Below are 22,581 nucleotides of genomic sequence, written 5' to 3' on the forward strand. Positions count from 1 at the left end.
CATGCTACAAAACATTTAACACCCCTCAGTACTGTGTTTCACAATAGCATTGGCACACTAACGTTTAGTTTAGAAGTTCATTGAAGCTCATGAGTCCTTCTGTTCACTGCTTATTTAACTGCTTTCTATCCTACCTGCTTGTGACAAAACAGTATTATTTGTTTGCATGTGTCTATTTTTCCTTTTAAAAAAGACAGCTAAACAACATGCTCAGGTTCTGTTCTAAAATAGTCATGGTTCATAACCGCTTTGAAAATAATTTCACCCTGTCCAAATTCATAGATATCTGATCATGGCCAATTTATTAAATGCACAAAGTACTCATTTATCAAAGCCTTTTTTGTATTAAATTTCCACGCATTTTTCATTTTGTTAAACATTGGTCAATATTTCCCCAGCTGTTTATTTGTATGGGGAACACACTTGCAACTGAATCCTTACAATACTTGTACCATTCTTTTGACCTATTTGTCAGGCCTTTGTATATGTTTCTGGATTTATTTTTTTTTAACTTGACAGGGTCCTAATCCTTCCATTACATGGTTTGAATTGTCACTTGTTTCATTTATGCAGTCTATGTTAAAATCACCTAATATAATTATTTTTGACTATGCCCTAAAAGCCTGCAGATGTTTTCCCAATCTACCTATAATATTTATAGCTGATCCCTTTGCTCTGTAAACAGCTAGCGATGTCGGGTAAATTAATCCTAACAAACACCTTAATTGTGAAAATCATCAGACCCCTTTGGCTTGCTGAGATGTGTAAGATGGGGAAGGTTGTTGCCATGTATCATTTACTAGACCTTGTTACAGCTCTGCATGTAAATATACATATACTCTTTTCAAAATGTTCCCTCAAATACCATTTTATTTTTCTAGTAAAGTTATTAGTTAAATATTAATACTTATAATGATTGGTGTCAAAATACCATATGCTAAATTATCTGGAATTCTGTGCTCATTTTAGGCCTAAACTGCGATCCTAACTTGAGTTATTTTCTAAATTGCATCCTGGGATATCACTGCATACTCATGATAGTTGATATAAATAATCTCAGAAGGAAGTCCACAGAGGGTGCATGGATCTAGTTGAACCTTTGCTGGCAAGAAAGCTGTAAAGCTTTTCCTCTAATTCCCTTGCATGAGCAGCTAGTGTTCCTGCTTTATTTCTAGGGTGTTTATCAAAAAAAATAAGCAATAACACTATTGAAACTGTCCTCTAAAGAATGCTGCTGTGCTGATTATCTTTTTTCTTCTTTCCACATTGGACACAACAGCGCCTTATGTTTGCACAGTTGTATTATTTTGTTATATGTGATGAAAGTTTGTTTTCATAGCAACTGTGTGTAATAGCTCAGTTATACTGTGTGTTTATTATTATCATGTTGGGCTTTAATGGCCTGGTCTTCTAAGTCCTTTGCTTGCTCAACACCCTTCTCTCACCAAAGGATTGCTTGATCTGTAGCCTACAAATATACAACAGCTTAAGCTAATAAAAATAGCAATTTCTCACATAGAGTATCATAATATGCAGCTGAATTTTTCCTTTGAGAATTAACCGATGAGTGAATAAGCATATTCTTAATATTTAGGAAATGAGATTACAGTATAAAATGGAAATGTGTTTGTGAGATCTGCAGAAAGATTACCCTTGCGGTAGCTGTAACAATTTACCGCCATGTGCTAGTATTATCTTCCTGTGAATAAGAGCAGGAGAAGCAGTGGGGAGCAGTAAATATTCTAAAATTCCACCCTAGAGTAATACAGGCCATCTCAGCTACTGGTTTGGTCCCCATCATAGCACCACCTGAATGTTTCAGGATCTTCAGGACATTTATTCTTGCAGCATTGCTGTGGGGTGCAGAATTGCAGTTACACCCCTTTCATAGGTGGGGATCAAAAAGCACAGTGAAGTTTGCTAAGGGGAAAAAAAAGTCTGTTGTGGAGTAGTGAATTGAAAGAGTTGTCAAGCCTAAAGCCACTTAGGCTTAATTCAGCATCAAGCACTGAGTTATTATATCCCTTGAAACTGTATTTGTGTTCTGATCCATGTAGTGGCCCAGTCTGCTTCTGGTTCTGAAACTGTCATTTTTATTCATTTCTCAGTGCTAATTGGTGATAAAATGGGGAGATAAACTTGTTCAGTCATTTGTTTGCAATTTTCTTGTTATTTTTTTGGCATCTGTGATGAACCCAGAACTAAAATGGAAAAAAAAATCTTCAAGTGAAAACATTTTAACCTCTAATTCAATCCTAAATTATAGTACTGGAATTGTGTACGAGTTCCTGACTTGCTTCTGTGTTGTAAATAAGCGGTTGTTCTGAGATGGTCTGATTTACCACAGGAGTAGGTTAATCTGCTGCCTCTTACAACTAAGCTTTTATTATCACTTAAGATATCATTACCATTAAATCATTAAGTTAAGCTGCTTCTTTAGCAATGTTACAGAATCTTACTTGTGTTCACCACTACATCGTTTCTGAGTACGTGATGGCCAGCCCAAACCATCAAGTGGCATTTTATGTGGGCCTTTGCCCAGAAGTAAGTTCAGGAGATCAGTCTGGGGATAATGTTCTTATGTTCTCTTATCACCTGTGAGCCCATCGGCAGGTCAGTCTTTACAAGTGGTTGTTTTACAGGCATTAATGAAGAGTCTAATGATATTAGCAGCATTCCTTCTTTATGTCCTCTAGGTTCCTGTTGTTTTCGACATTACCTAATTCCAGCAGAACATCTTGCATGTGCCTACCAAACAGCAGTGTTTTTTAACTCTTTATAGGGGGGTCAGCATCAAGTATATAATTTCTTTGGGCTTCCAAAGGAAAGGTGGGAATAGGATTTTTGATGTAATCTATTCTCTAGTGCATAAGCTGTTCTCTAGTGTGTGAACTTGCTTCCCTATGACCTGTTGTGAAGTGGTTAAAAACAGGTAAAAATTACAGAGGTGCCATTCAGTGCAGCAAGTCTCTCAGCTGAAGTACAACAGCTAATGCAGTTAATTTTCCTCCATAATGCCTTCATCTCAAGGGAGTGTGGGATGTGGGGAACTGGGAAAGTAAAGAGAACAGGAGTGGGAGAAGGAGCTGCTTTGCTGACTTTTCTATAGACAAATGAAACTTAGAGGTTACATTTCTCCCTGTTTGGCACTGGGCGTGCAGCGTGTGTGTTAACTCAGGGACTGGAAGACCCAGCCCTGCTTGTTACGTGTGGACTCGATCCCCACCTCTCCAAGGGGATCGTGTGTCAGTTTTGGCATAGCACAGATGCAGTGGATCTTGGCAGCTAAAACTGCCCCTTCCAAGCATTTTTATATAGGAAGAGAAGTGTACTGGCCAATTTCAAAATTCTAGCACTGCTTTTAACCGTGAGTTTCCATAGTGCTTTCTATCCATTTGTCAGTTCTGAGTTTGTTTAAATATATATATATATATTTAATTTCCGTAACAAATTAGCTTGCTTCTCAGGGAAGTGTGGATATGAGGCATATAGGCTGAGCTGAATAAACTTGAAGCTGCAGATTAGTTTTCTTAACACATTGCTCAGCATTTGGTCCTCTCTGCAAGTTTCTTCTACAAAATGTTGAAGGGTAAGATAGGCGAGACCAAATCTTTATTCTCCTTTCAGCAGAAAATTCTAGTTAATGTTTATTCCTCTTCTTTGCCTTCCCTTTCTCACTCCCATGTTTCTTGTAGGGTGACTGATATGAAGAAAAGGGAAAACCAGCAAAAATGTTTTCTTAATAGTTTAGATCTTTTTCAGTTGATGGTTTTTTAAAAACTTCACTTACAGATTTTTTGCCAGTGATTAAATCTGGGTGTTTTTACAACAACCATTGCAAAGTTTTTATAGATTGGGTCTCATATTCAAAAAACAAAACAACCTGAATCATGTAGGTTTTGATATGCATGCCAAATAGGTTATCTATACTGATGTCAATTAAATTCTGAATGGCCAAGCCACTAGATTATAACCACTGCTCACAGCTGCTTGTCTGTGAAACTGAAGGCTCTGTCCTTTAAATATTTAACTTGGATTATTTCCTTGCATTAATCCTTTCTCAGACGTAATTAAACAGGTGATGAAAAACAAATTGCAAATATAGTTGTCCCTCATGTTGGAAAGAAGAATGCTCGATGGCCTACATTCACATAAGTAGTGGGAAACTGATTCATGTATTGCTTACGCTTGTATAGTGTGATGTATCAGTTGCTGTGGATCATCATTAAAATTGTGGAAATGACAGTGTGCTTTTAAAATATATGGCAAGATATGCTTTGAATAAATGAGGCCAGCTCATAAAATCAAAAGGATAACATAATAAATAAAATTCCAGAAACCTGAGCATGTCTACTACAGCTTTGCCCTCCTTCTGACTGTGGTGTTGATGTTGGCAGGCAGTAGGCTGTGATCGACAACTTGGGAGCAATGCCAAGGAAGACAACTGTGGAATCTGTGCAGGAGATGGTTCGACATGCAGGCTTGTGAGGGGACAAGCTAAGGCACATGTCTCACCAGAAAAAAGTAGGTTGCAAATTGATCCTGTGATGATTTATCCTTGACTATGTTTTCTGCTTGTATATTAACACACATATTGCAGAGTATGACCTTTTCACTATATACTTGTTTTAAGTTTTCCAAAGCTACTTACCCTGAAGTCTGTGCTAGATTAGTCAATTGAAATTCCATGAGGGATACCACACATAAGGGTATAGCTAGGAAAGAATTTGAGATATGCATTTTTTTGTAGAGCAACTTAATTCGTTCTATCAGGAATAACCATCAAGATACACATCTTATTTTAGAGGGTGTCCTCATGTTGCAATCTATGTGATGCTGCAGCAATGTTTTTAAATCATGGAAACATCTTATAGATGGTTTTATGGAAATTGTGGCGTGTGATTGAAAGTGCCTGGTTTTCAACTTAACTTTTTTTTTTTAAGTGCCTATAGACAGTTGAACTTCAGAAGCAAGTTAACTAATTCTATGGTACAAAAGGCACAAAGTAGAAGGGAGTAACACTTCTCATTTTTGTGTATTTGACTCAAATTCTGGCATTCCTTCTCAAAATAATTGGCATCTTACTGTGAGTAACTTTGCAGGTCTTAGCAGTATTGAGAATACAAGAGAGGGATATCAGAACTGAACCTTGTACACCTTGTATAAAGTGTACACAGAGGTTTGCCTCTGCTTTTTGTTTTCTTTGAAGCTGCAATTTCTCCAGTTGAACAGGTTCTTCTAGCAGATGAGAGGAGAATAGGCACAAGCCTATAGTTTTATATGCTCTCCACCCTCACAGATGATGCTCTGTGTAATCTCATGTGTCCAGTGTACTTATCAAGTGGGAGTAGCAGTTGCCTCATCTATTTTTTTTTATTTATTTATTTATGGACACACAATGTGCATAAGTATTTGTCACATGGAGATGGAGCCTCTGGGGTCTGCTACCTTCCTGCACAGCCACAGATGCTAGGGTGATGATCACATGCTATTAAAGTCAATATGCAAAGTTCAAATTAAAGCAGGTATTCTTTAAATGGAAGAAGCACCTGTCTCAGACAGCTGCAGATACTTTAGTACTGTTACAGTTCAGCCTGCTAAGATTTCAGTAATGCCCTGACTTTGGAAAAAGCTGTTGTATATTAAATGATGTTTCATTCTTATTGCAGTATGTAGATTTCTGTGATATTTTTATGACACTGTTTGCAGTATGCTTCAATGTGAATATAATTTGAAAAGCAATGTATGGTATCTTAATGCATGTTACTGTACAGTGTGATTATTTGTATTGCATAAGTTCTGTGATTCAATACATAAGGTAATCTAAACTAAATAATGAATATTTTTGTGGCAACCTCTTTTAAAGTCACGGAATTTTTCACAAGTCAAAAAGAACCTTTTTTTTGTGTGTGTTCTGGATGGGGTATCAATGTCAGCATTTCCTTGTCTTTACTCGAGGCCTTTTTCATAGATGAGAGAATGCAGTTCAGTAATTTATAAAGTTGCTCATCCTGAAACACTGAGCAAAAGTCTTGAACATTTGTACCGAGCTGAAAGAGCTTACATGGAGAGTTGCTCTTTCTTCACTTTGTCATATCAAATACTACACTTACTACTACTTAGTAAATAAAGCAAAGATGAGGAGGTAAAATGGATCTGGTTTTGAAACTGTAATTTTGTGACAGAAAATATTAATTTTTGTGATGTTCTGACACAGGTTAAGAGCTGACTACAGCTGACCTCATCTGGTGGAAGGTCTCTTATTGCTTTGAATAGGTTCTGAAGAATACCCATGGTTCATTTTTATTTATTTTTCCCTCTGTCAGATTTCACTGGCTCTTGAAGAGTTCTTTAAAATGAGATGAAGAAAGACTGTTCTAGGGAAAGATGTCAGTTACGTCAAGTTTTGCTTTTGTCTTCCATTGCAGCAGGTTAGATTGTATGACTGAATAACCATTCACATAAGGAAAACAGTACACATGCTACTAAACTCAGAACTTGTGATGATTTTTTGGTATTGTGATAGTGGCAAAATCTTTTTTGGGTCACGTTGTTCAACACTGTATGGAAAAACTTCCATATAATCATCTTGTGTGTGAATGCAATGTGGAAATAATGCCATACTTTCTTTGTGCTAATGGTAAAGGGAGGTAGACTGTCTTCCAAAGCTTAATTTGGAAGCTTCAGAGGTATTGGTGAGAAGTAAAATTATCAGCATATGACAGACATATTTAAAAGGGAGCTTGTAAGGTTGTGAGCAGGATGTAAATTTTACTGTGCAGTGAGGCAAATTAAAGGTTTGTAAGGAAAACAAGAACCAAAGATTTTATTATGAAAAAAAAAAAAAAAGAGAGACATTAGGGGAAATGAAAGTGCCTAGATATCTCGGTCCTAATTAAAAAAAAAAATGTAGGCATTGATAAATAATTTCTCATACATGACTTACCTTGTTTTATTATCTTTTTTAGTATGTTTTTATAAAAAAAAAGGATGCTTTGATCAGAAAGCTAAAAAGCACTGAAAGAAAGCTGCCTGATTTGCAAATATGAAATGAACTGTCATTTCAAAAGTTCTTTATTTTTTTCCACTAACACTTAATTGCCTTTGAAAGACAAAGTAAGTTAGACTTCTGCCAACAAGCCAGATTCTAACATTCTGTTAAAATGATTAAAGGTTTGACTAATGATATTCAAACAGAAAGTGTAATAGGTTGTAAAATGTACCGTCCCATTGGGAAATGAGATATCATGGGCCTGATGTTTCTAGTACTAAATGCATGGAACTCCCATTAACTCTACTGCACTTTGTGCACATGGAAAAATTGTAGGATTGGGCCCTGATGTCTGCTTTCTGCACCATTATTGGCAAGAAACGGTAGGAAAGTGTTCTGGTTCTGATACCAAAGAAGAAGAAAGATGCTGGTTCTGAAATTAACAGGGAATTAAGTTGAAGACACAGACTTGTCCTAATCTAATTTCATTTCATTCTTAAAAATCATTAGATGCTTGCAAGCTTTCCTAAGTTTTTGCTAAAAGCTTAATGCAAAAGAATTCAGTACAGATTTGTAACATTTTTTTTCCTTCTTGCCATGCATTCTATTTCGTGTGGTACCACATAATCTACTAATGGTTAATTACTGTCACATGTTTGTTGAGTGCCATCAGCTGGCTCAGTTATCTGACAACCTGCTACCTTATATCTTTCTTCCTTCTTTGAAATCAATATATATGGAGCCGGTAACCCTCATTGTCGAGGTTGACTGATACTTCACTTTATATGAATGACTTTTTGCCAAAATTCAGCAGTTGGGTCAGAAACTTTGCATGCCAGGTGCTGAGTGTTTTGGAGAAATTTCAGCCAAAATAACTTAACATATTCCAAGGAAAAACATGTTGTTTCCCATTGTCTAAACATTCTTGAAACCTTTTCTTTAATATGGCTTAAAATCCCTTGTTACACTTGATCACAGATCAGGGATTTGAAATTTGGCAGGCAGTGGTCTTGTGTGCATGGACAAGTCTTTTTTTGCAATATCTGTGCACATCAACACATTTTACTTACAACCTTTCATGAAACAAACAAACAAAAAGCCCTTTTTCTTCAGGCTCTGTACAGGCTTCTTGGATGTTAACAGCTAACATTCCTGAAAAAAATTCCTCTTTAAGGAAATTTATTTATTTTAAATTTAATTTATTCTTAGAATTCTTCTTAGAATAAATTAACTTAATAAATTTTCTTCTTAGAATAAATTAACATATTGCAATAAATTCACATATTGCTCTTCCAGAACTAAGGTTTTAAAAAGTGGCCTTGTGCTTCCTTTTGCTTTCTTCTTTGCTACAGTGTGGGATGTGTACCATGGGATGAACTATCAGTGACGCTTCCTGTCTCACATTCAAGCATTATGGAAGGCAGTTTGCAGAGAGCTTCTGACTCTCCCAAACTTCGTACTTCTAATGGAGAATGACAAGATCATATGAGGAAAGGGATAAGACCAGATGAGACTAACTGAACAGAAAAATTCAACTTTATATTCAAAGGGTGAAGGAAAGATAGATAAGAGAATGTGGGAGGAAAATGTGGGACTGGCTGTACAGATACATTGGGTCAAGGAGTAAAAGGAAGAGTGGAAGACTGAGATTAGATAAGGAATCTGGGATGGGAAACAAAGTAAGAAACACTCTGAGAAGAAGGGGAGAAATCAACTGTATGTAAAGCCAGGAGAGGGAATTGGGACTGCTTTGGCAGGAAAACCATGTACAGGGAGGGATAGGATGCCAATATGTTAGTGTTTCAGTTTGAATAAGGAGTATTCTCTTTGAAGCAAATTTCCTGATGGTCCTAATATGTATTGCTCATTGTTTCACATCATGGAGAGTTCTTGGAGGACATTAACTGAATTTATTGGATGAAGCTAAACTGGAAGATGTGCCTCAGAAAAGCACCTAATGTTCTCCAACAGCTAATGAATATGCAGTCTATGGGATCAGACTAGAGTTAGTTCAAAGTAAGGTACCAGAAAACATGCGAATAGTGCAGATGCTGGGTCTTCAGCACAAACTGTTACAGTATACAGATTCATTGCTATTAAGTTGTACTGCTAGTAATGCAGGCATAGATGGACTGGCACTAGGCAGGTGAGTCACAGAGAGAAGCCCTCTTTTGCCAAGAAGGTTATTTTTATGGAGGTTTAGAAATAACAATGCCAAGAACAGGGCATAAAAACATCTGACTGTTCCCTGTTCTTGGCAAGTAAATATAATATGCGCTACTGGTGCCTATGCCATGTGCTGCAGCACTAGAGTGCTGGTCTGCATAGGTGATGAAAATCTCATGATTCCTGTGTTAACACACATAGAAAAGGTCTGCCATGAGATTGTTTCCACTCCTGATAACTGGTGCAGGTAGCTCTGTACTACATGAGGTAATTCCTCATTTTTTTTTTTGTTTTGTTTTGTTTTTTTTAAAGAACCTAAGAAATAAAATGTTCAAAGTTGTATCAAAAGGCACTTTTAAAGTTGCTAAATCATGCACAAGAAATCAAAGAAAGTTAGAAAAAGTGACCTGTGCAGTTATAATTTACCCCACTATGTGTTAGGATACAAATGTGAATTATACTATTTGCGGGTCCTACCTGGGAAAGCAGAAGCCTGACATCTATTTAGTATCCTTTTAGTTCTGGCTTTGTGTCTTTGTTCAATGTGGCCTCCATGGTTTATTTATGACACTCCAGTTAAGGATGCTCTGAATAACATTTTTAATGAAGAAATTGAGTGTCAGGTTTTAGATGAAGTCGAAGGATGTGCTCTGTAAAATTTGACATGAGCATAGTGCATCATGATTTGAAATGGAGGGCTTGTGCATTGTAGGAATTCTGGTTCCTGGTGGTTTCATTTGTTTAATTGTTCCCCCCACACCCTAATAAACAACTAACTGTAACTCTACAGTGTGGAGACTGTACTGCACTTCTATATTTCTGTGAAGGAAGAATACTGTCACATTTCATCATGGGAATTTAGTTTAGTTGGTTTATCTGGGGCTATTGTAGAAACTGTGAGGCCTCCTTTTTTACTTTTGTGATCTTTTATCTTTTGTGAAGAAATTCCTCCATAAGGACACTGGCTATTTGATTATTTAGTTTGTAGTGCATCCCAGCAAATCCTGAAAATACTGAGATTTGTGTAATTCTGCATTAGAATGATGTTACAAATAGACTTTTTTTTTTTTTTTTTTTTTCCACTACATATTTTTGGGAGCTTGTAAGAAGGATGTTTCTTCATACTCTCATGTGTACTTGGAGTCTCAGGTGATGGTATCTTGCAGTGTTCCATAGGGTTGGTGATTCCTGTCCTTTCCAACGAAAATTGTTTTCAGAATCAGAATAACCAATCTGTCTTTTGCTTACTGCTCATCTAAATTTTCTCCAGTGCATGCGCATTTTAAAGAGGTGTCCCAAAAAAGTTGTAGTAGAGAATAGATAACTAAAATCTGCCACAGTAGATGGCAGATTGAGGCCACAGTATCCACCTCAAAAGCAGATAGCCGCACGTGAATTACTCAGCGGTGCAAGGAGTGGTGCTCTGAGCTAAGGAGTCAGACTTGAGTCAGAGGACCGAGGGATGGAGGTGGGAGGGTGTGAGACTGGAGAGTGAAGGACTCAAGGACAGAGGGCGTATGCATACAGATTTTGCCATGTGACTCTTAGGGTTAAGTGCATAACTGCTGCTGTTTCCAGTAGCACATACTTGTCTAGGTCAGGTGCCTTTTAAAGAGTATGTAATTTATTTTGTAGATTCTTGTCATTAGGCAGGTTAGCACACACCCCAGCACCAGAATCTTCTGAAATGAAACATAACATCAGAGCAGATAAGGGGAGCCGCTGTAATGTCTCCAAACATTTTGAGATTTTCAGTTCCCTTGTGCTGACAGTTGTTTCTGGACTATTGTGTTTTGAGTGCACAGAAGCATTCAATCAGACCTGGAGGACCAGCAGATAAGTGCTGAGCAAATACATGGAAAGAAACAGTTTTTATAGGCCTGAAATAAATCCTCTGCCCTGCAGTAAGAGGAGAGAAGGAAAAATCCCAACTGGCCCATATGTGAAAGAGTAAATGGGTCCACCATGGCCCACATGGAAAAATAAATAAAACCTGCTGAATTGGATTGTACTCAGGAATGTGGCTCCTTTATTTTGATCCTGGGGATTAGCTCCCAGTCTTACCATAGCAGGGAGTCTGATCTTGCTCTCATTGAAATCCAAAATCTAAATCCACATTAACACCATAGAAACAGGATCAAACCTTGCCATCTAAAGTAAAAGCAATCCAGGAGCTTAATCAGCCAAGTGTTGTGTGTAGTGTGTGCACAAGTATTTGCTGAGAGTCCCAGGTTAAGAGCAGAGTGCCCATGTCAACCAGGAGCCAAAGATGCCTCAGAGTCCCTCCAAAACCCGTACAGCTGAAGTGGTGCTAGAAGAGAGGGACAACATCTCACTCATCTGTTTCTTAGTTGTTAAGGAGAACTTTTTGACTCTAAAATCAGATTTTATAGTCCAACATTTCTGCGTGTTTCAGATGATTTAGAACTTTTTTTTTCTTTCCTTTTTTTTTTTTTTTTTTTTTTTCAGTTTAAACAAGGTCAATAATTAACATTTGAAGATATGTAAGAAAAAAAGAAAGAGAATTAGAAATCCTAGGTATGGATTTCAGTGTAGCAGTTTCCCCGTTATATCTTCATAAGAGCACAGTGCTTTTAACATTATGGATCCTACTGATTGCACAGCCTAAGAACCATCATGTAAATAGGCTTACAGTGCCTTGTGTCCCTTTAAGGATATTAATGGCATGGTTACAGATGAAAAGCAGAGACCTTTGGAATATATGGTTTTGGAGCCAGAGCTGGGTAGTCATAACTACCACTTGGTAGGAAGTTAAAGCTATCTTTCAGGAGAAACTGAATGAGTCCCTTAGGTCAATGAAGTCCCATTGTCTTCAAATTCCTTATCTTCATTCAAAATTTCAAAAAATCTTTTTTTTTTCTTTTTTTTTTTTTTCTTTTTTTTTTTTTTTTTTTCCATCCCTATAATTTACTTCATCTCAGGATAAGGCTGTCCCAGGCTGTACCCATCTCAGTAAGATACAAGCATCTAATACTGTCAAACTTCTTGACAGTTCTGTGGGGCTGCAGAGGTCAAACACTGTTGTGGTGGTGAACTTAGTCATCTCTTCTAATGCAAATAAAATACTTTCTGGTAATATTGTTTCTGCTGCAGAAAAACACCAAATTTAGCACCCCCATGAGACTTTTGGACCATATCAGTGAGTGCTTTGGTGAGGGTGGAATGTCTGTAGTACTGTTAAAGGAATGCGAAGCATCCTGAAAAGGGATCAACAAGGCCTGCCGTGGTGAGCAGAGCTTGCTGTAAGGAGGTGGAGGAAGCACAGCAGAATGACCCTGGTTGTTCTCAAGAGGAGCAGTCCTACACATCTCTGCACATCTGCAAATCTGGGCCTCGTCCATTAAGTGCAGAGTACCCTTGGTTCCACTTCAAAACAGCAGTTGCATGTATTCAGAACTGGTCACGATCAGACTCTTATTTGAAGCTTTGTGCTGTAACTGCTGGTTGGTTGTCAAGACGGGATACAATCCCTGACCAAGTAGGGACAGATGGGCCCCTCAAACCTGCTTTCTCTCAAATGCTGTAGAGCACATATGAATTCAGTAGTTATTTCCTTGCTTTAAAGATATACACATCCACTACCTTCTGGCTATCTTTAGCAATTCGCCTGATGAAAAACCAAGATGCAAGAAGATATTAAGTGGTTCAGTAGTTAATGTTTTTTCCAGGGCTCCTTAAATGTATTATTGTTCTTACTGTAGTATTTTGCACTCTGGTGGAATACCCAAGTATGAAATTAATAAAGATCATATTTTATTACATCCAAAATAAATTGTTATATTTAAATGACCTTCCTAGAAATTGGTGATATAAAAATTGTAACATAAGAAGGTGTTTATTTCAGAAAAAATAATTGCAGTATTTGCTTGAAGTATCCTGAACATTTGGCAGAATTTCATACTTATGCTAAGGAGATGTAAACCAGAAGCTGATAATTTAGCATCTACTATAAAAGGGTCTGGTTTAAAGTGGAAAGAAACATTCTTCAACTCTTTTTTAGTTCAAACTAAACTCAAATATTCTTCCTCTGAATATTGTATGAGTAATTCTGGAGCAATGCATCACTGACCTTCAGTTAAAATTACTTTTTGAATTTGCAAGAATGAGCTCCTGGTACCCCAGCCTCCTGTTGTATGTTAATGCCATCACTGAACAACCCCCTGCGGGGTGTGCCTGCAAAAGGTCCATGTTTGCAGGTTCTACCTCAAAGTGGTACTGTAGCTTGGCCACGATGGAAATGGAAGAAAACATGTTGGTTCTTCTCCCCTTCTTTTGTGGATATCCTGTTGTGCATTGTGCATACCCTTTTCTGAGGGCACTGGTCTTGTTTGCCTGGAAGACTCTAGTCTACTGTTCTGACTGTTAACTCAGCTTGCTTGGGCAAATCATAGATTTCGTATGTTTGAAATGGAAAGTAATAACTTTCTGCCTTTGTAAAATGTACTGAAGTAGGTGTGTTGTACATTTATATATGAAGAGGCTATTCAGGCAGCTAAGAGCTGTTTTGTATTGACATGTTCTATTCAGGGCTGGTTTGGTTTATAGTTAATTTTAAATTGGGGCTCTTACTGGAAGGAATGATCTTATATGGTAAGTTAGATGTAGACGCTCTGTTATAATATATACATTATAGCTAATATATATTTGCTTTTAACTGGTCTGTAATTGGTTAAGGGTTGGTGTTAAGTAGATGATTTATTTCCTGTAAGTCCTGCCACTTATTAAAGTTGTGACCTGCAGCAGGAAATGAGGTGTGGGCAAAATGAGACTGAACAGCTGCAGGTTTTTGTAAGGGGGAAGCACTACTTAGCAGATTCCTTATGTCAATTCAGTGATTAGGAAACAAAACTAAGACAACAGAGTGTAAATATGTTCCTAATACATTACTGACATTTTGGTTGTTTTTGTTAATAGCAAATAATTTTCCAATAGCAAGAAAGATTTACAAGTCCATGTGTAGGTCTAAATAGCTACATAGCATAGCAAACGGACTCAGTATACTGTACTTAATAAAATAACATATGATTATTTTTAATAGAAAAATTGTGAAACCTGTTCAATATTTTCTTAGACACATTTGACAGTTTTCAGTCTAGTTATGTGATGTGCAAATTCCCTTATGTAGGATAACTTCTAAAACAGTTCTTTAATTTTCCTAGGGGAAGAAACCGTGATTGCTGTACCACATGGGAGTCGCAGTGTGAGAATTACACTCAAAGGACCAGCACACCTTGGTATGAGTGAGCTGTTTTATGTATTTATTCATAGGCAGAAGGACCTTGTATGTGAACTTATCCAAACTTTGAGAATATGGGTAAGATCATGACCTTGATTCCTCTTCCGATCTTCTATGTCTAGCTTTGACATAGTCCTACTGAACACCGAAAGTCTACTTAGTAAAAAGATATAGTATAAACACTGGTAGTTTCTTAATTCATTTAAAACAGAGTTCTTATACAAGAAATGTAAAATTAGCTACAGCCTTAAAATACATGCAAACTGTTCCATCAAAATTACTTAGAAAGGGTTGTGCGTGGGATTGATTGCACTCATCCCAGCACAAGATTTCTGTTGAAGAGTTTCAGATAGAGACAAGACTTGTAATGGACTGTGGAGTCTAGATCAACTCTTCAAATCCATAAAAGGACCAAACATGATAATTTCCATGTCTTGTGTGAAGGAAGCATTGTGATTTAGTTCCATCTGGATCTTAGCACAGTCCTGTGATTTTGGAACTAGGAGCAATTATGGACATGTGTGAGCTTAATCCTGCAAACTGTTGGCTATGTTAGCTCTAATTCAGCCAAGCACTTAAGTGCAGGCTTAACACTAGGCATGTAAATTGTCTAATTGAAATCATATCTTTGACCTAAGAGCTAATAAAGACACTTGGTCGATGAGCAGTGTTCAAGTAAAAGTAATCTAAGTAAAATGAAGTAAGGTAAACAAAAGACATGAAATAATCTACACAAGCAATGTTTCCTTGTAATACTTTTGGTCATGATGATCTATGAGAAACAGCTTGCTATTCTGTCAGGTTTCCTCTTTTTTTTTTCTTTTATTTTTTTTTTTACTGTGAGGCTGATGATAGTATCTATGGTAATTTCTTTACCCATCAGCCTGCTCTAGATGTAGACCTAATCATTTCAATGGTAAGTGGGGCTGCCATACCAAGCAGTGAACTAAACCATTCATTTAACATTTTGAACAACTTTTTAGTAGTAGAAGTGTAGGGTTTAGTCTGAATCACAGATGTAAAAAGGACGTTTTTTGCTATGTGATATGTAAACAGAAGAAAGAAATGCATTTTAATTGAAAATTGCTCTTTCTGTTTGCTTTGAAGAAAATACTGTCATTTTGAAGAAAGAAAATTGAATAAGACTTTCATTTTAGAGCAGCTCTGGAATCACTCCTAGACACAATACTGATATCAACAATGTGCAAAGCAAAACTTAATCTTAAAATAAACAATATTCGTGCAAAAATGTCGCAAGGAGTGTATGAAGCAGTTGTCTTGATCGCTGTGAGTCGGGACTCTTGTTTTGGTCTTTCTTATTAGTTCTGCAGAAGGAAGTTATTGTTTCAACTTCATATGAGGAAAAAGTACTGGATTCAGTGGCTCCTGGGGGATTTCTGGAAAGCTCCAGAGGAATGCAGCAGCAACTCGTTAACTAAGTACAGAGTGCTCCTGGCTTCCTACCCAGGGTGGTTCCATAAAGAAGCTGTGGCTTGGCATTACCTTTGTTAGCTAGTTCTCTAGCTGGAAGAGAATTGTGAAATGTTCCTTTAACCACTTCCCCCAGCACATCTGTTTGCAAATCTGTGAGCATTTAGACGTTTGTTACCTAAAGTATTTTAAACTACAGAGGTAAAAAACAAGAGACAGCAGTGGGGGCTGAAGGTTGGAGATTGCAGTGCTGCCTAGTCAAATCTCAGTAACCTATGTTCCTGAGGATGTGCTTCAGGCTTATTTGTTTGTCCTTCTTTCTAACTGCACATATGGTTTTGGGTGGTGTTTGTCACTTTTAATATCAAGTGATCTTTGGTCTGCAACTTCATGGACTTAAGTGAGAATATGCTGGTATAAGTACAAGTAAAGGCAGAATTCCAAAAATAATCACTTATAATTGCAAGCTCCATTTGTGAGACATGTTCTTCCTGGCTTGTAAGGAGCTTAGTTTACCAGGTGGGCAGAGATTAGTTACTGCAGAATTTTATACTGCCTCCTGTTGCCTGTATATGTTTGCTCTTCAAGTAAAAGCAGCAATAGCAAACTCTCAAAGAGCACTATGGAGTGTCTGGCACTTTTCCCTTTATCCTGTGTTCTTTTGTGCTTCATCCTGGGCTTTATGATCTGCTCTTGTTCCAGGGAAGCACAGCTGTTGGATTAATCAAAAATGGAAATCTGGTTGGAGCTGTAGTGCACAACAGATTTGAAACAAATAAATGCTCTGAACACTGTTTTGCAGTCAGCAGCTTATGTTTTAGAGAGAGTTATTATTTCTTTGTAGCTAGTATTTTGTTTGTGTTTATGGACAACTTAAGGATGACTTAACATAAGTAACAGTGTCATCAGAGAGCATGGGTGTTACTTTGATGATGCTTTTGCCTTTTTTTTTTTTTTTTTTTTTAACAGATAGGTCTCTCTTACATCTGTCTTCTTGGGTTTCATGAATTATTTTGTGGAAAACAACCAAATAATTTGTATAAAACTGGCTATGAATGAAATATTTCACTGTGTTGGTTTCATTTTGGTTTGGACTATATTATGGCTTTTTGATCGGCTGTTTTAAGAGCATTATAATCAAAAGAAAGACTGAAAGTTCCCTGAAATTAATCTTCCAGCAGAAGAAACAGGAAAAACAGAAGCAAATATTTTTGCAAGTGGCTAATGCTAGATAACAGTTCATGAACTTAGGGAGGTTAAATTTCACTAAAAAGAACTGAAACTCTTTTCCTCTTTTTGTCAATTTCTTCTTCACTTGCAGTGATTTGCATCATTTGACAACATTTAGCTATAAATCTATGCACTGCTTTGTCTTCTGACAGTTACTAAGAGGATGACAATGTTGCTTGTATTTTTAAAAGAATGAATTGTTTTATTTTGGGCCACTGTCTTGTGCTATGTATGAATAAATTGCACTGATAAGAGAGCTTTTGAGCAGCAACATTACTTGCTCCTCCTTGCCCTGGGAGCAGGAACTGTTTCCCTGGAATTCTTCCATGCATCCCTAGACACAGTGAGAGATCTGCAGTGAGTTCCCCTTGTTGCTTTGCTGTACTCCTGCCTGCCACTAAGAGTGGGAGGCTTTTGCAGTGTGTCTTGTAACTACAGCTGGTAAGAAATTTCCATAGGGGTTTATTTTATTTATTTTTTTAATCCTGACAGAGGAAGTAACACAAAGTAAGACTGTTCTAGGTCTTTGGCACCTGTGAACATCTTGTTAGAAACAGATGATTAGTCAGGAGAATTCCCTGTCCTACGTGTCTAGAGTCCTAAAGATCCAAGGAAATGTTTCCTTAACTTAGAACGAGGAACCTGATTGCTGAAGTAAAACTTTGAAACTCTAGTTTCACATGAGTCCTATACTCCTAAGGATGCTATTGACTTTACATGGAGTTGAAAGTATTTGAGATCTGCCAATTTGACTCTTATTCAATAAAATGACACAATAACAGGCACCATGAATTAATACTTAATGTTAAGCAGTGTAAGTTTGGTGTCAAGTCTTACAAAAACTTAATCCAAGAATGCTGAGTTCAGGATATTTTTGTAATGCTGTCAGGAAAAAAAAAAAAAAAAAAAAAAAAAAAACTGTCATAAAAACAACAAACAAATTTATTTAGTAATCATCTAAATATTTGTTGCTTTTTCTGTGATTTGTTTATCTGTTTGTGTCTGATGTAAATGCATTAGACAATGGTGCATGTTAATTCCCAGGGAATTATTTTTCCACTTTGACAAAGTACAGTTGACTCATCGCTAGATTCCTACCCTATGACCAAGGAAAAGTCATTTTGTAGAAACATCATTCTTTAACCTTCCTTCTAGCCCTGTATGTGACCCTTGCTATATATAGAATAACATATACATTGAATTTGTTATTCCATAGAATAGTGGAACCTAATATCTAAAAATTTGGGATAACGTTGGTGCTTTTTTGAGGAAGTTAATTAAAAGGTTCCTTTCAGATAGGCTTGAGCTCATCTGAGAGCTCCAGTTTCAAAATCAAAGGTACCTACCATTGATTTTCTGCTATTTTAACCTCTCACTTGTGTTGTGATAGCTAACCTGGATGAATAATAGGCTGTATTATACAATTGTGACATTACACTGAGTATGACAGGCATTTTAATTATGTTATTTAGGCATAGGTATGCCTCTAGCATAAAGTCTCTGCCACATGGAGCTGAGCATTTCTACCTGTGTATTAAAATCAATTTCTAGAGGGTTCTTGTGGAGAAGATGCCCTGGAGGCAGCCACAGTCCAATCACAGTAACTATGGGCAGAGCAGTGACTCTCCACTTAACTTTAGTATAGACAGAGAAGAAAGTTAAAACATTGTGGTAAGGCAGTATGTGATTTCTTACAAGGAATGACAGCACTTTCATGGCTAGATGGTCCTCCAAAGCGCTTTCCTGCAAAACTGACAGATTTTACGTTAACTTTTTACACATTTCCATAACAATCCTTTATTTAAAAACTGCATCTAGTATATCTTTAATATTGATTGCTCCTGCTGAGTTTTTGAGGGAGTACCTCTGTATTTGATTTCAGTAACAGGATTAGGAGATAACCCAAAGGAAAAGGACCAGGTTTTTAAATTGCAAAATTTTATATCTCTTCCACGAGACAGGATGAAATAAGCTGACTGTCAAGATCTAGCACTTTAAAGTGCTTAATAAGTTATTTCTAACTATTCATTAAAATGATGCTTATCTTACTAAGTATCATATCTTTTTTTTTTTTTTTTTTTTTTTTTACAGTCAGCATTGCCTTATTCCATTTTTCTATGAACTCATTATTCATGATATCATGAGCAAAATTGTGTTGTTCCAAGTCATTTTACAAGCAACTTCTGTGAAACAACCTTTGAGTAGTGCTGTAAGTTTACTTCATTACTGTAGAGCCTACTGCATTCTGAAGACTTCCTCAAACTATCAAAAAATGGCTGTGAATCTCTTGAATCATTTTCTTCTTTTTTATGTTGCTTCATTAGGGAGCTAGGTTGAATTGTCCAAACCTTTTTTGGGAAGGCATTCAGTATTTTAGTTCTGATTTGGAAGAATTGGTGAATTTACGATGACATCTGTACTGCAGCTATTTTTCTTGAAAGATGTAGGAATTATATGTGCTTGTGAGCAATATACCATTCTTTAGAATTACTGTGGGGTTGATTTTATCATTTAAGATATCTCCTAATTCTTAAAGTATCTGTGGTATTTCAAATCACTTCAAAGCAAAATTTAATGCATTTATGTAGGTGTCCACCAAGCAAAAAGGCAAACTCCACTATCTCACATTGGTTGTAAATGCTGCTGAGTATTTACCTGTTTTTAAGAAAATCAGTGAACTACTTATACAATATACACAAATACACTTGGGAATATTCTTGTCTAGGCAAAGTGTTGGGCCTGTTTTTCCCTGTTGTACTTGCACTGTTTTGCTTTTGGTGAAGCTGATAAACAATGAATTTGTTTAGTTGTACCTTATTCTTATTTTTCATGATGCTTATGTGTTTTTGTTTGTTTGTTTGTTTTGTTTGTTTGTTTGTTTTGTGGTGGTGTTTTTTGTTTGTTTTGGTTCTGTTTTGCAGGTGTTTCCGTACACCTTTAGGAAAACTTTCCATTCTCAATACTGTGTAAGATTGTGTCATAGGTTCTGGTACAAAGTACTAGGAGAAATTCTTTTTCATTTTGTATTCAGTACCAGATATCATAGAAACAGTTGAATCTGATTCGCAATATCAGTTGAGTGTTTTTGTTGTTGTTGTTTTTTGTGTTTTTTTTTTTTAAGCAACTTGTAATTACTGTAGGAATATATATATATATTTAATTAAGCTGCTGATCACAGATCAGCTACTGCTTGCCAGTTTATCCTTTGTCCTTTTCTATAACTGGTTGTCTTATTCTTCAACTGTTAAGAGGCCATGTGGCTGTGATCAAATGAAATGAGCCCTTCCTTATTTTAAGGACATTCTTCTACTTGTTTTCATAAATCAATCTGAAGAGAAAAGGGATAAAGAGAATTCTTTCAATGTCATGCAAATATCTTTTTCCCACATTAGTGATTTTATGAGCCTTTATTGGAGGAAAAAAAAAAAAAGAAAAAAAAAAAGAATGCTCTTCATTGCAAAATAACTGTAATTCTTTCAAGAAATGAATAGTTGTTGGAAGAACTGGCCATTGTTGGCTGAGGAAGAAAAATGAGGAGTCACTAAAGAAAGTCTAATTTATCTGATCCTGTCTCTGGGGATATGTCTACGCACATTATATAATGTAAACTGCATTCGATCATTGTAACTGTGTCTGCATCATTTATACAATATAAGCTTACAACATTTGAACAAAGTATGAAGATGCTTTAGATTAGTATTTCTATTTTTGTCCTCCCTGTGCAGTATTTATTGGTATGAAACTACTCCATTCTGATACACCTTTATCCATGACAGGCTTATAGTAGTATTGTCTGCTCTCCTTTATGCAACATAATGAAAGTATAGAGGAAATGGCTAGCTGGAAAAATCAGTGATACAGCAGACATAAAGTTGGCCTATTGCTAGTACTCCTGATGAAGGTGGAGTCTTCAGGTGAGATTCCCATGCCAGCATTCACCTGACGTGGGTAAAATCCTGCAGAGTAGTACTGCAGTGGCCACATTGGCCACTGACCCACATGCCAGTCTGTGGCACCTGAATTCTTGGATTTATAGCTGCAAAGTTAGTAGAGCTATAAACAGAGCAGTCTTTGCATCCATAAATTCAAATGATCACAAGTTGGTGAAACAGCAGCTTCACTTAAAATCATTAAAATAAAAACACTTTTTGAGCTTGCTTATAGTAATATGTAGTCCATGCCTTTCTCATAAACTGCCTTGATGGATTGTTACCAGACCAGTGTATTTCAAGTCATGTCTTGCTGTGCACATACACTGTATTATGCAGATCCCAGAAATTCTGCCTTCCTTATGAGTATCTTCCTTTAGCTTTGTCAGCTTATAGTTCAGTCAGTTTACTGGAAATGACTCAGTCCTAAAATCCTTCATCTGTCTTCTGGAGGTTGTGGTCTGTTAGTTTAATCTGTTTCCAAGGAATGCAGAACAGCACAAAAAGGGTTTTCATCACCACCTGTTCAGAGAAGGGGACATACATCAGGCATTGCTGCAGCTACTGACCTCCTGGCCTTGTTTTTTGCTAACATGGGAAATATTTCGAGTTAAGTTAATGACCTCTGCAATGGGTAGAGTGATAAAAGTATTGAGGTGAGTAGTGAGTTTGATGCCATTCAGGCTTCTCGGGAGACTGATTGCTGAAACTGCTACTCTAGAGTTGCATCAAGTATAAGTTATTTTTCTTTGTATTAGTTCTATCCATTTTGTGAGTTTAAGCATGTTCTGCTGAACGTATGGCTTTATAACTGTGTAGAGTGCTTGCTCTAGGAAAAACTGTCTTAGAAGTGCTTTTGGTATGAAAGGTTAGTATGATCCTGTATTGACACATGCAATCATGCATCAGCCTATAGTCTGAGGTGTCTCACAGATATTCTGTATATTCTTTTAATGCATTTATACTGCTACTTCTTGCAACGCAAAGTTACAAACATTACTTTCTGAGTTCCTTGAAAAGAGAAAATATCCTGTTTAAATTTACAAGTTGCATGTTTCTTCCCTAGTTATAGAGTCAAAGACACTACAAGGAGAAAAAGGAGAACACAGTTTTGATGCTCCTGGAACATTTGAAATAGAAAATACAACTGTTGAATTTCAGAAGAGTACAGACAGGGAAATCATAAAGATCCAAGGACCTCTTGGAGCAGATTTCATTATGAAGGTGCGATGTGTGTATGTATGTACAAGTCTACTAACATATTGCAAGTATCTGTAACAGAGTAGGCAGCGGTCCATCAGGTTATAGTAATACAACAAAATATTTTATATAGCAAATAAGAAATCCTAACTAAAGCCAAGCATTAATTTATAGTAAGCATATCCAGACAAATTAAAATGTTATGAGGTTAACATCTTTAGTGTGGTAGAAAGTACTATGGCATCTTTAATGGAAAAATGTCCAGGACTTTTCTAACTACTACTGAAAGAGTAAAAGCATAGTCCTGTGCACTGGATTGATGTTAATCCAATTGAAGACTGCCACCTACTGAATCTGAACATTGCTTCCAGCAGCAC

The 22,581-nt window shown here is 36.7% G+C and overlaps 1 protein-coding gene across 3 annotated transcripts in view; it reads left to right on the forward strand.

Annotated features, from left to right (window-relative positions):
• ADAMTSL3 (ADAMTS like 3) overlaps nucleotides 1-22,581 on the forward strand; it is a 200,689-nt gene that overhangs the window by 115,351 nt on the left and 62,757 nt on the right. For all 3 annotated transcript variants that reach the window (XM_032194751.1, XM_032194749.1, XM_032194750.1), the window contains exons 7-9: nucleotides 4,398-4,524; nucleotides 14,338-14,412; nucleotides 22,071-22,228. In XM_032194751.1, coding sequence (XP_032050642.1) covers nucleotides 4,398-4,524; nucleotides 14,338-14,412; nucleotides 22,071-22,228 — 360 coding nt within the window. The remainder of the gene's footprint in view (nucleotides 1-4,397; nucleotides 4,525-14,337; nucleotides 14,413-22,070; nucleotides 22,229-22,581) is intronic.

Source organism: Aythya fuligula, chromosome 11 (assembly GCF_009819795.1).
Source record: "Aythya fuligula isolate bAytFul2 chromosome 11, bAytFul2.pri, whole genome shotgun sequence".
NCBI classification, from domain to species: Eukaryota; Metazoa; Chordata; class Aves; order Anseriformes; family Anatidae; genus Aythya; species Aythya fuligula.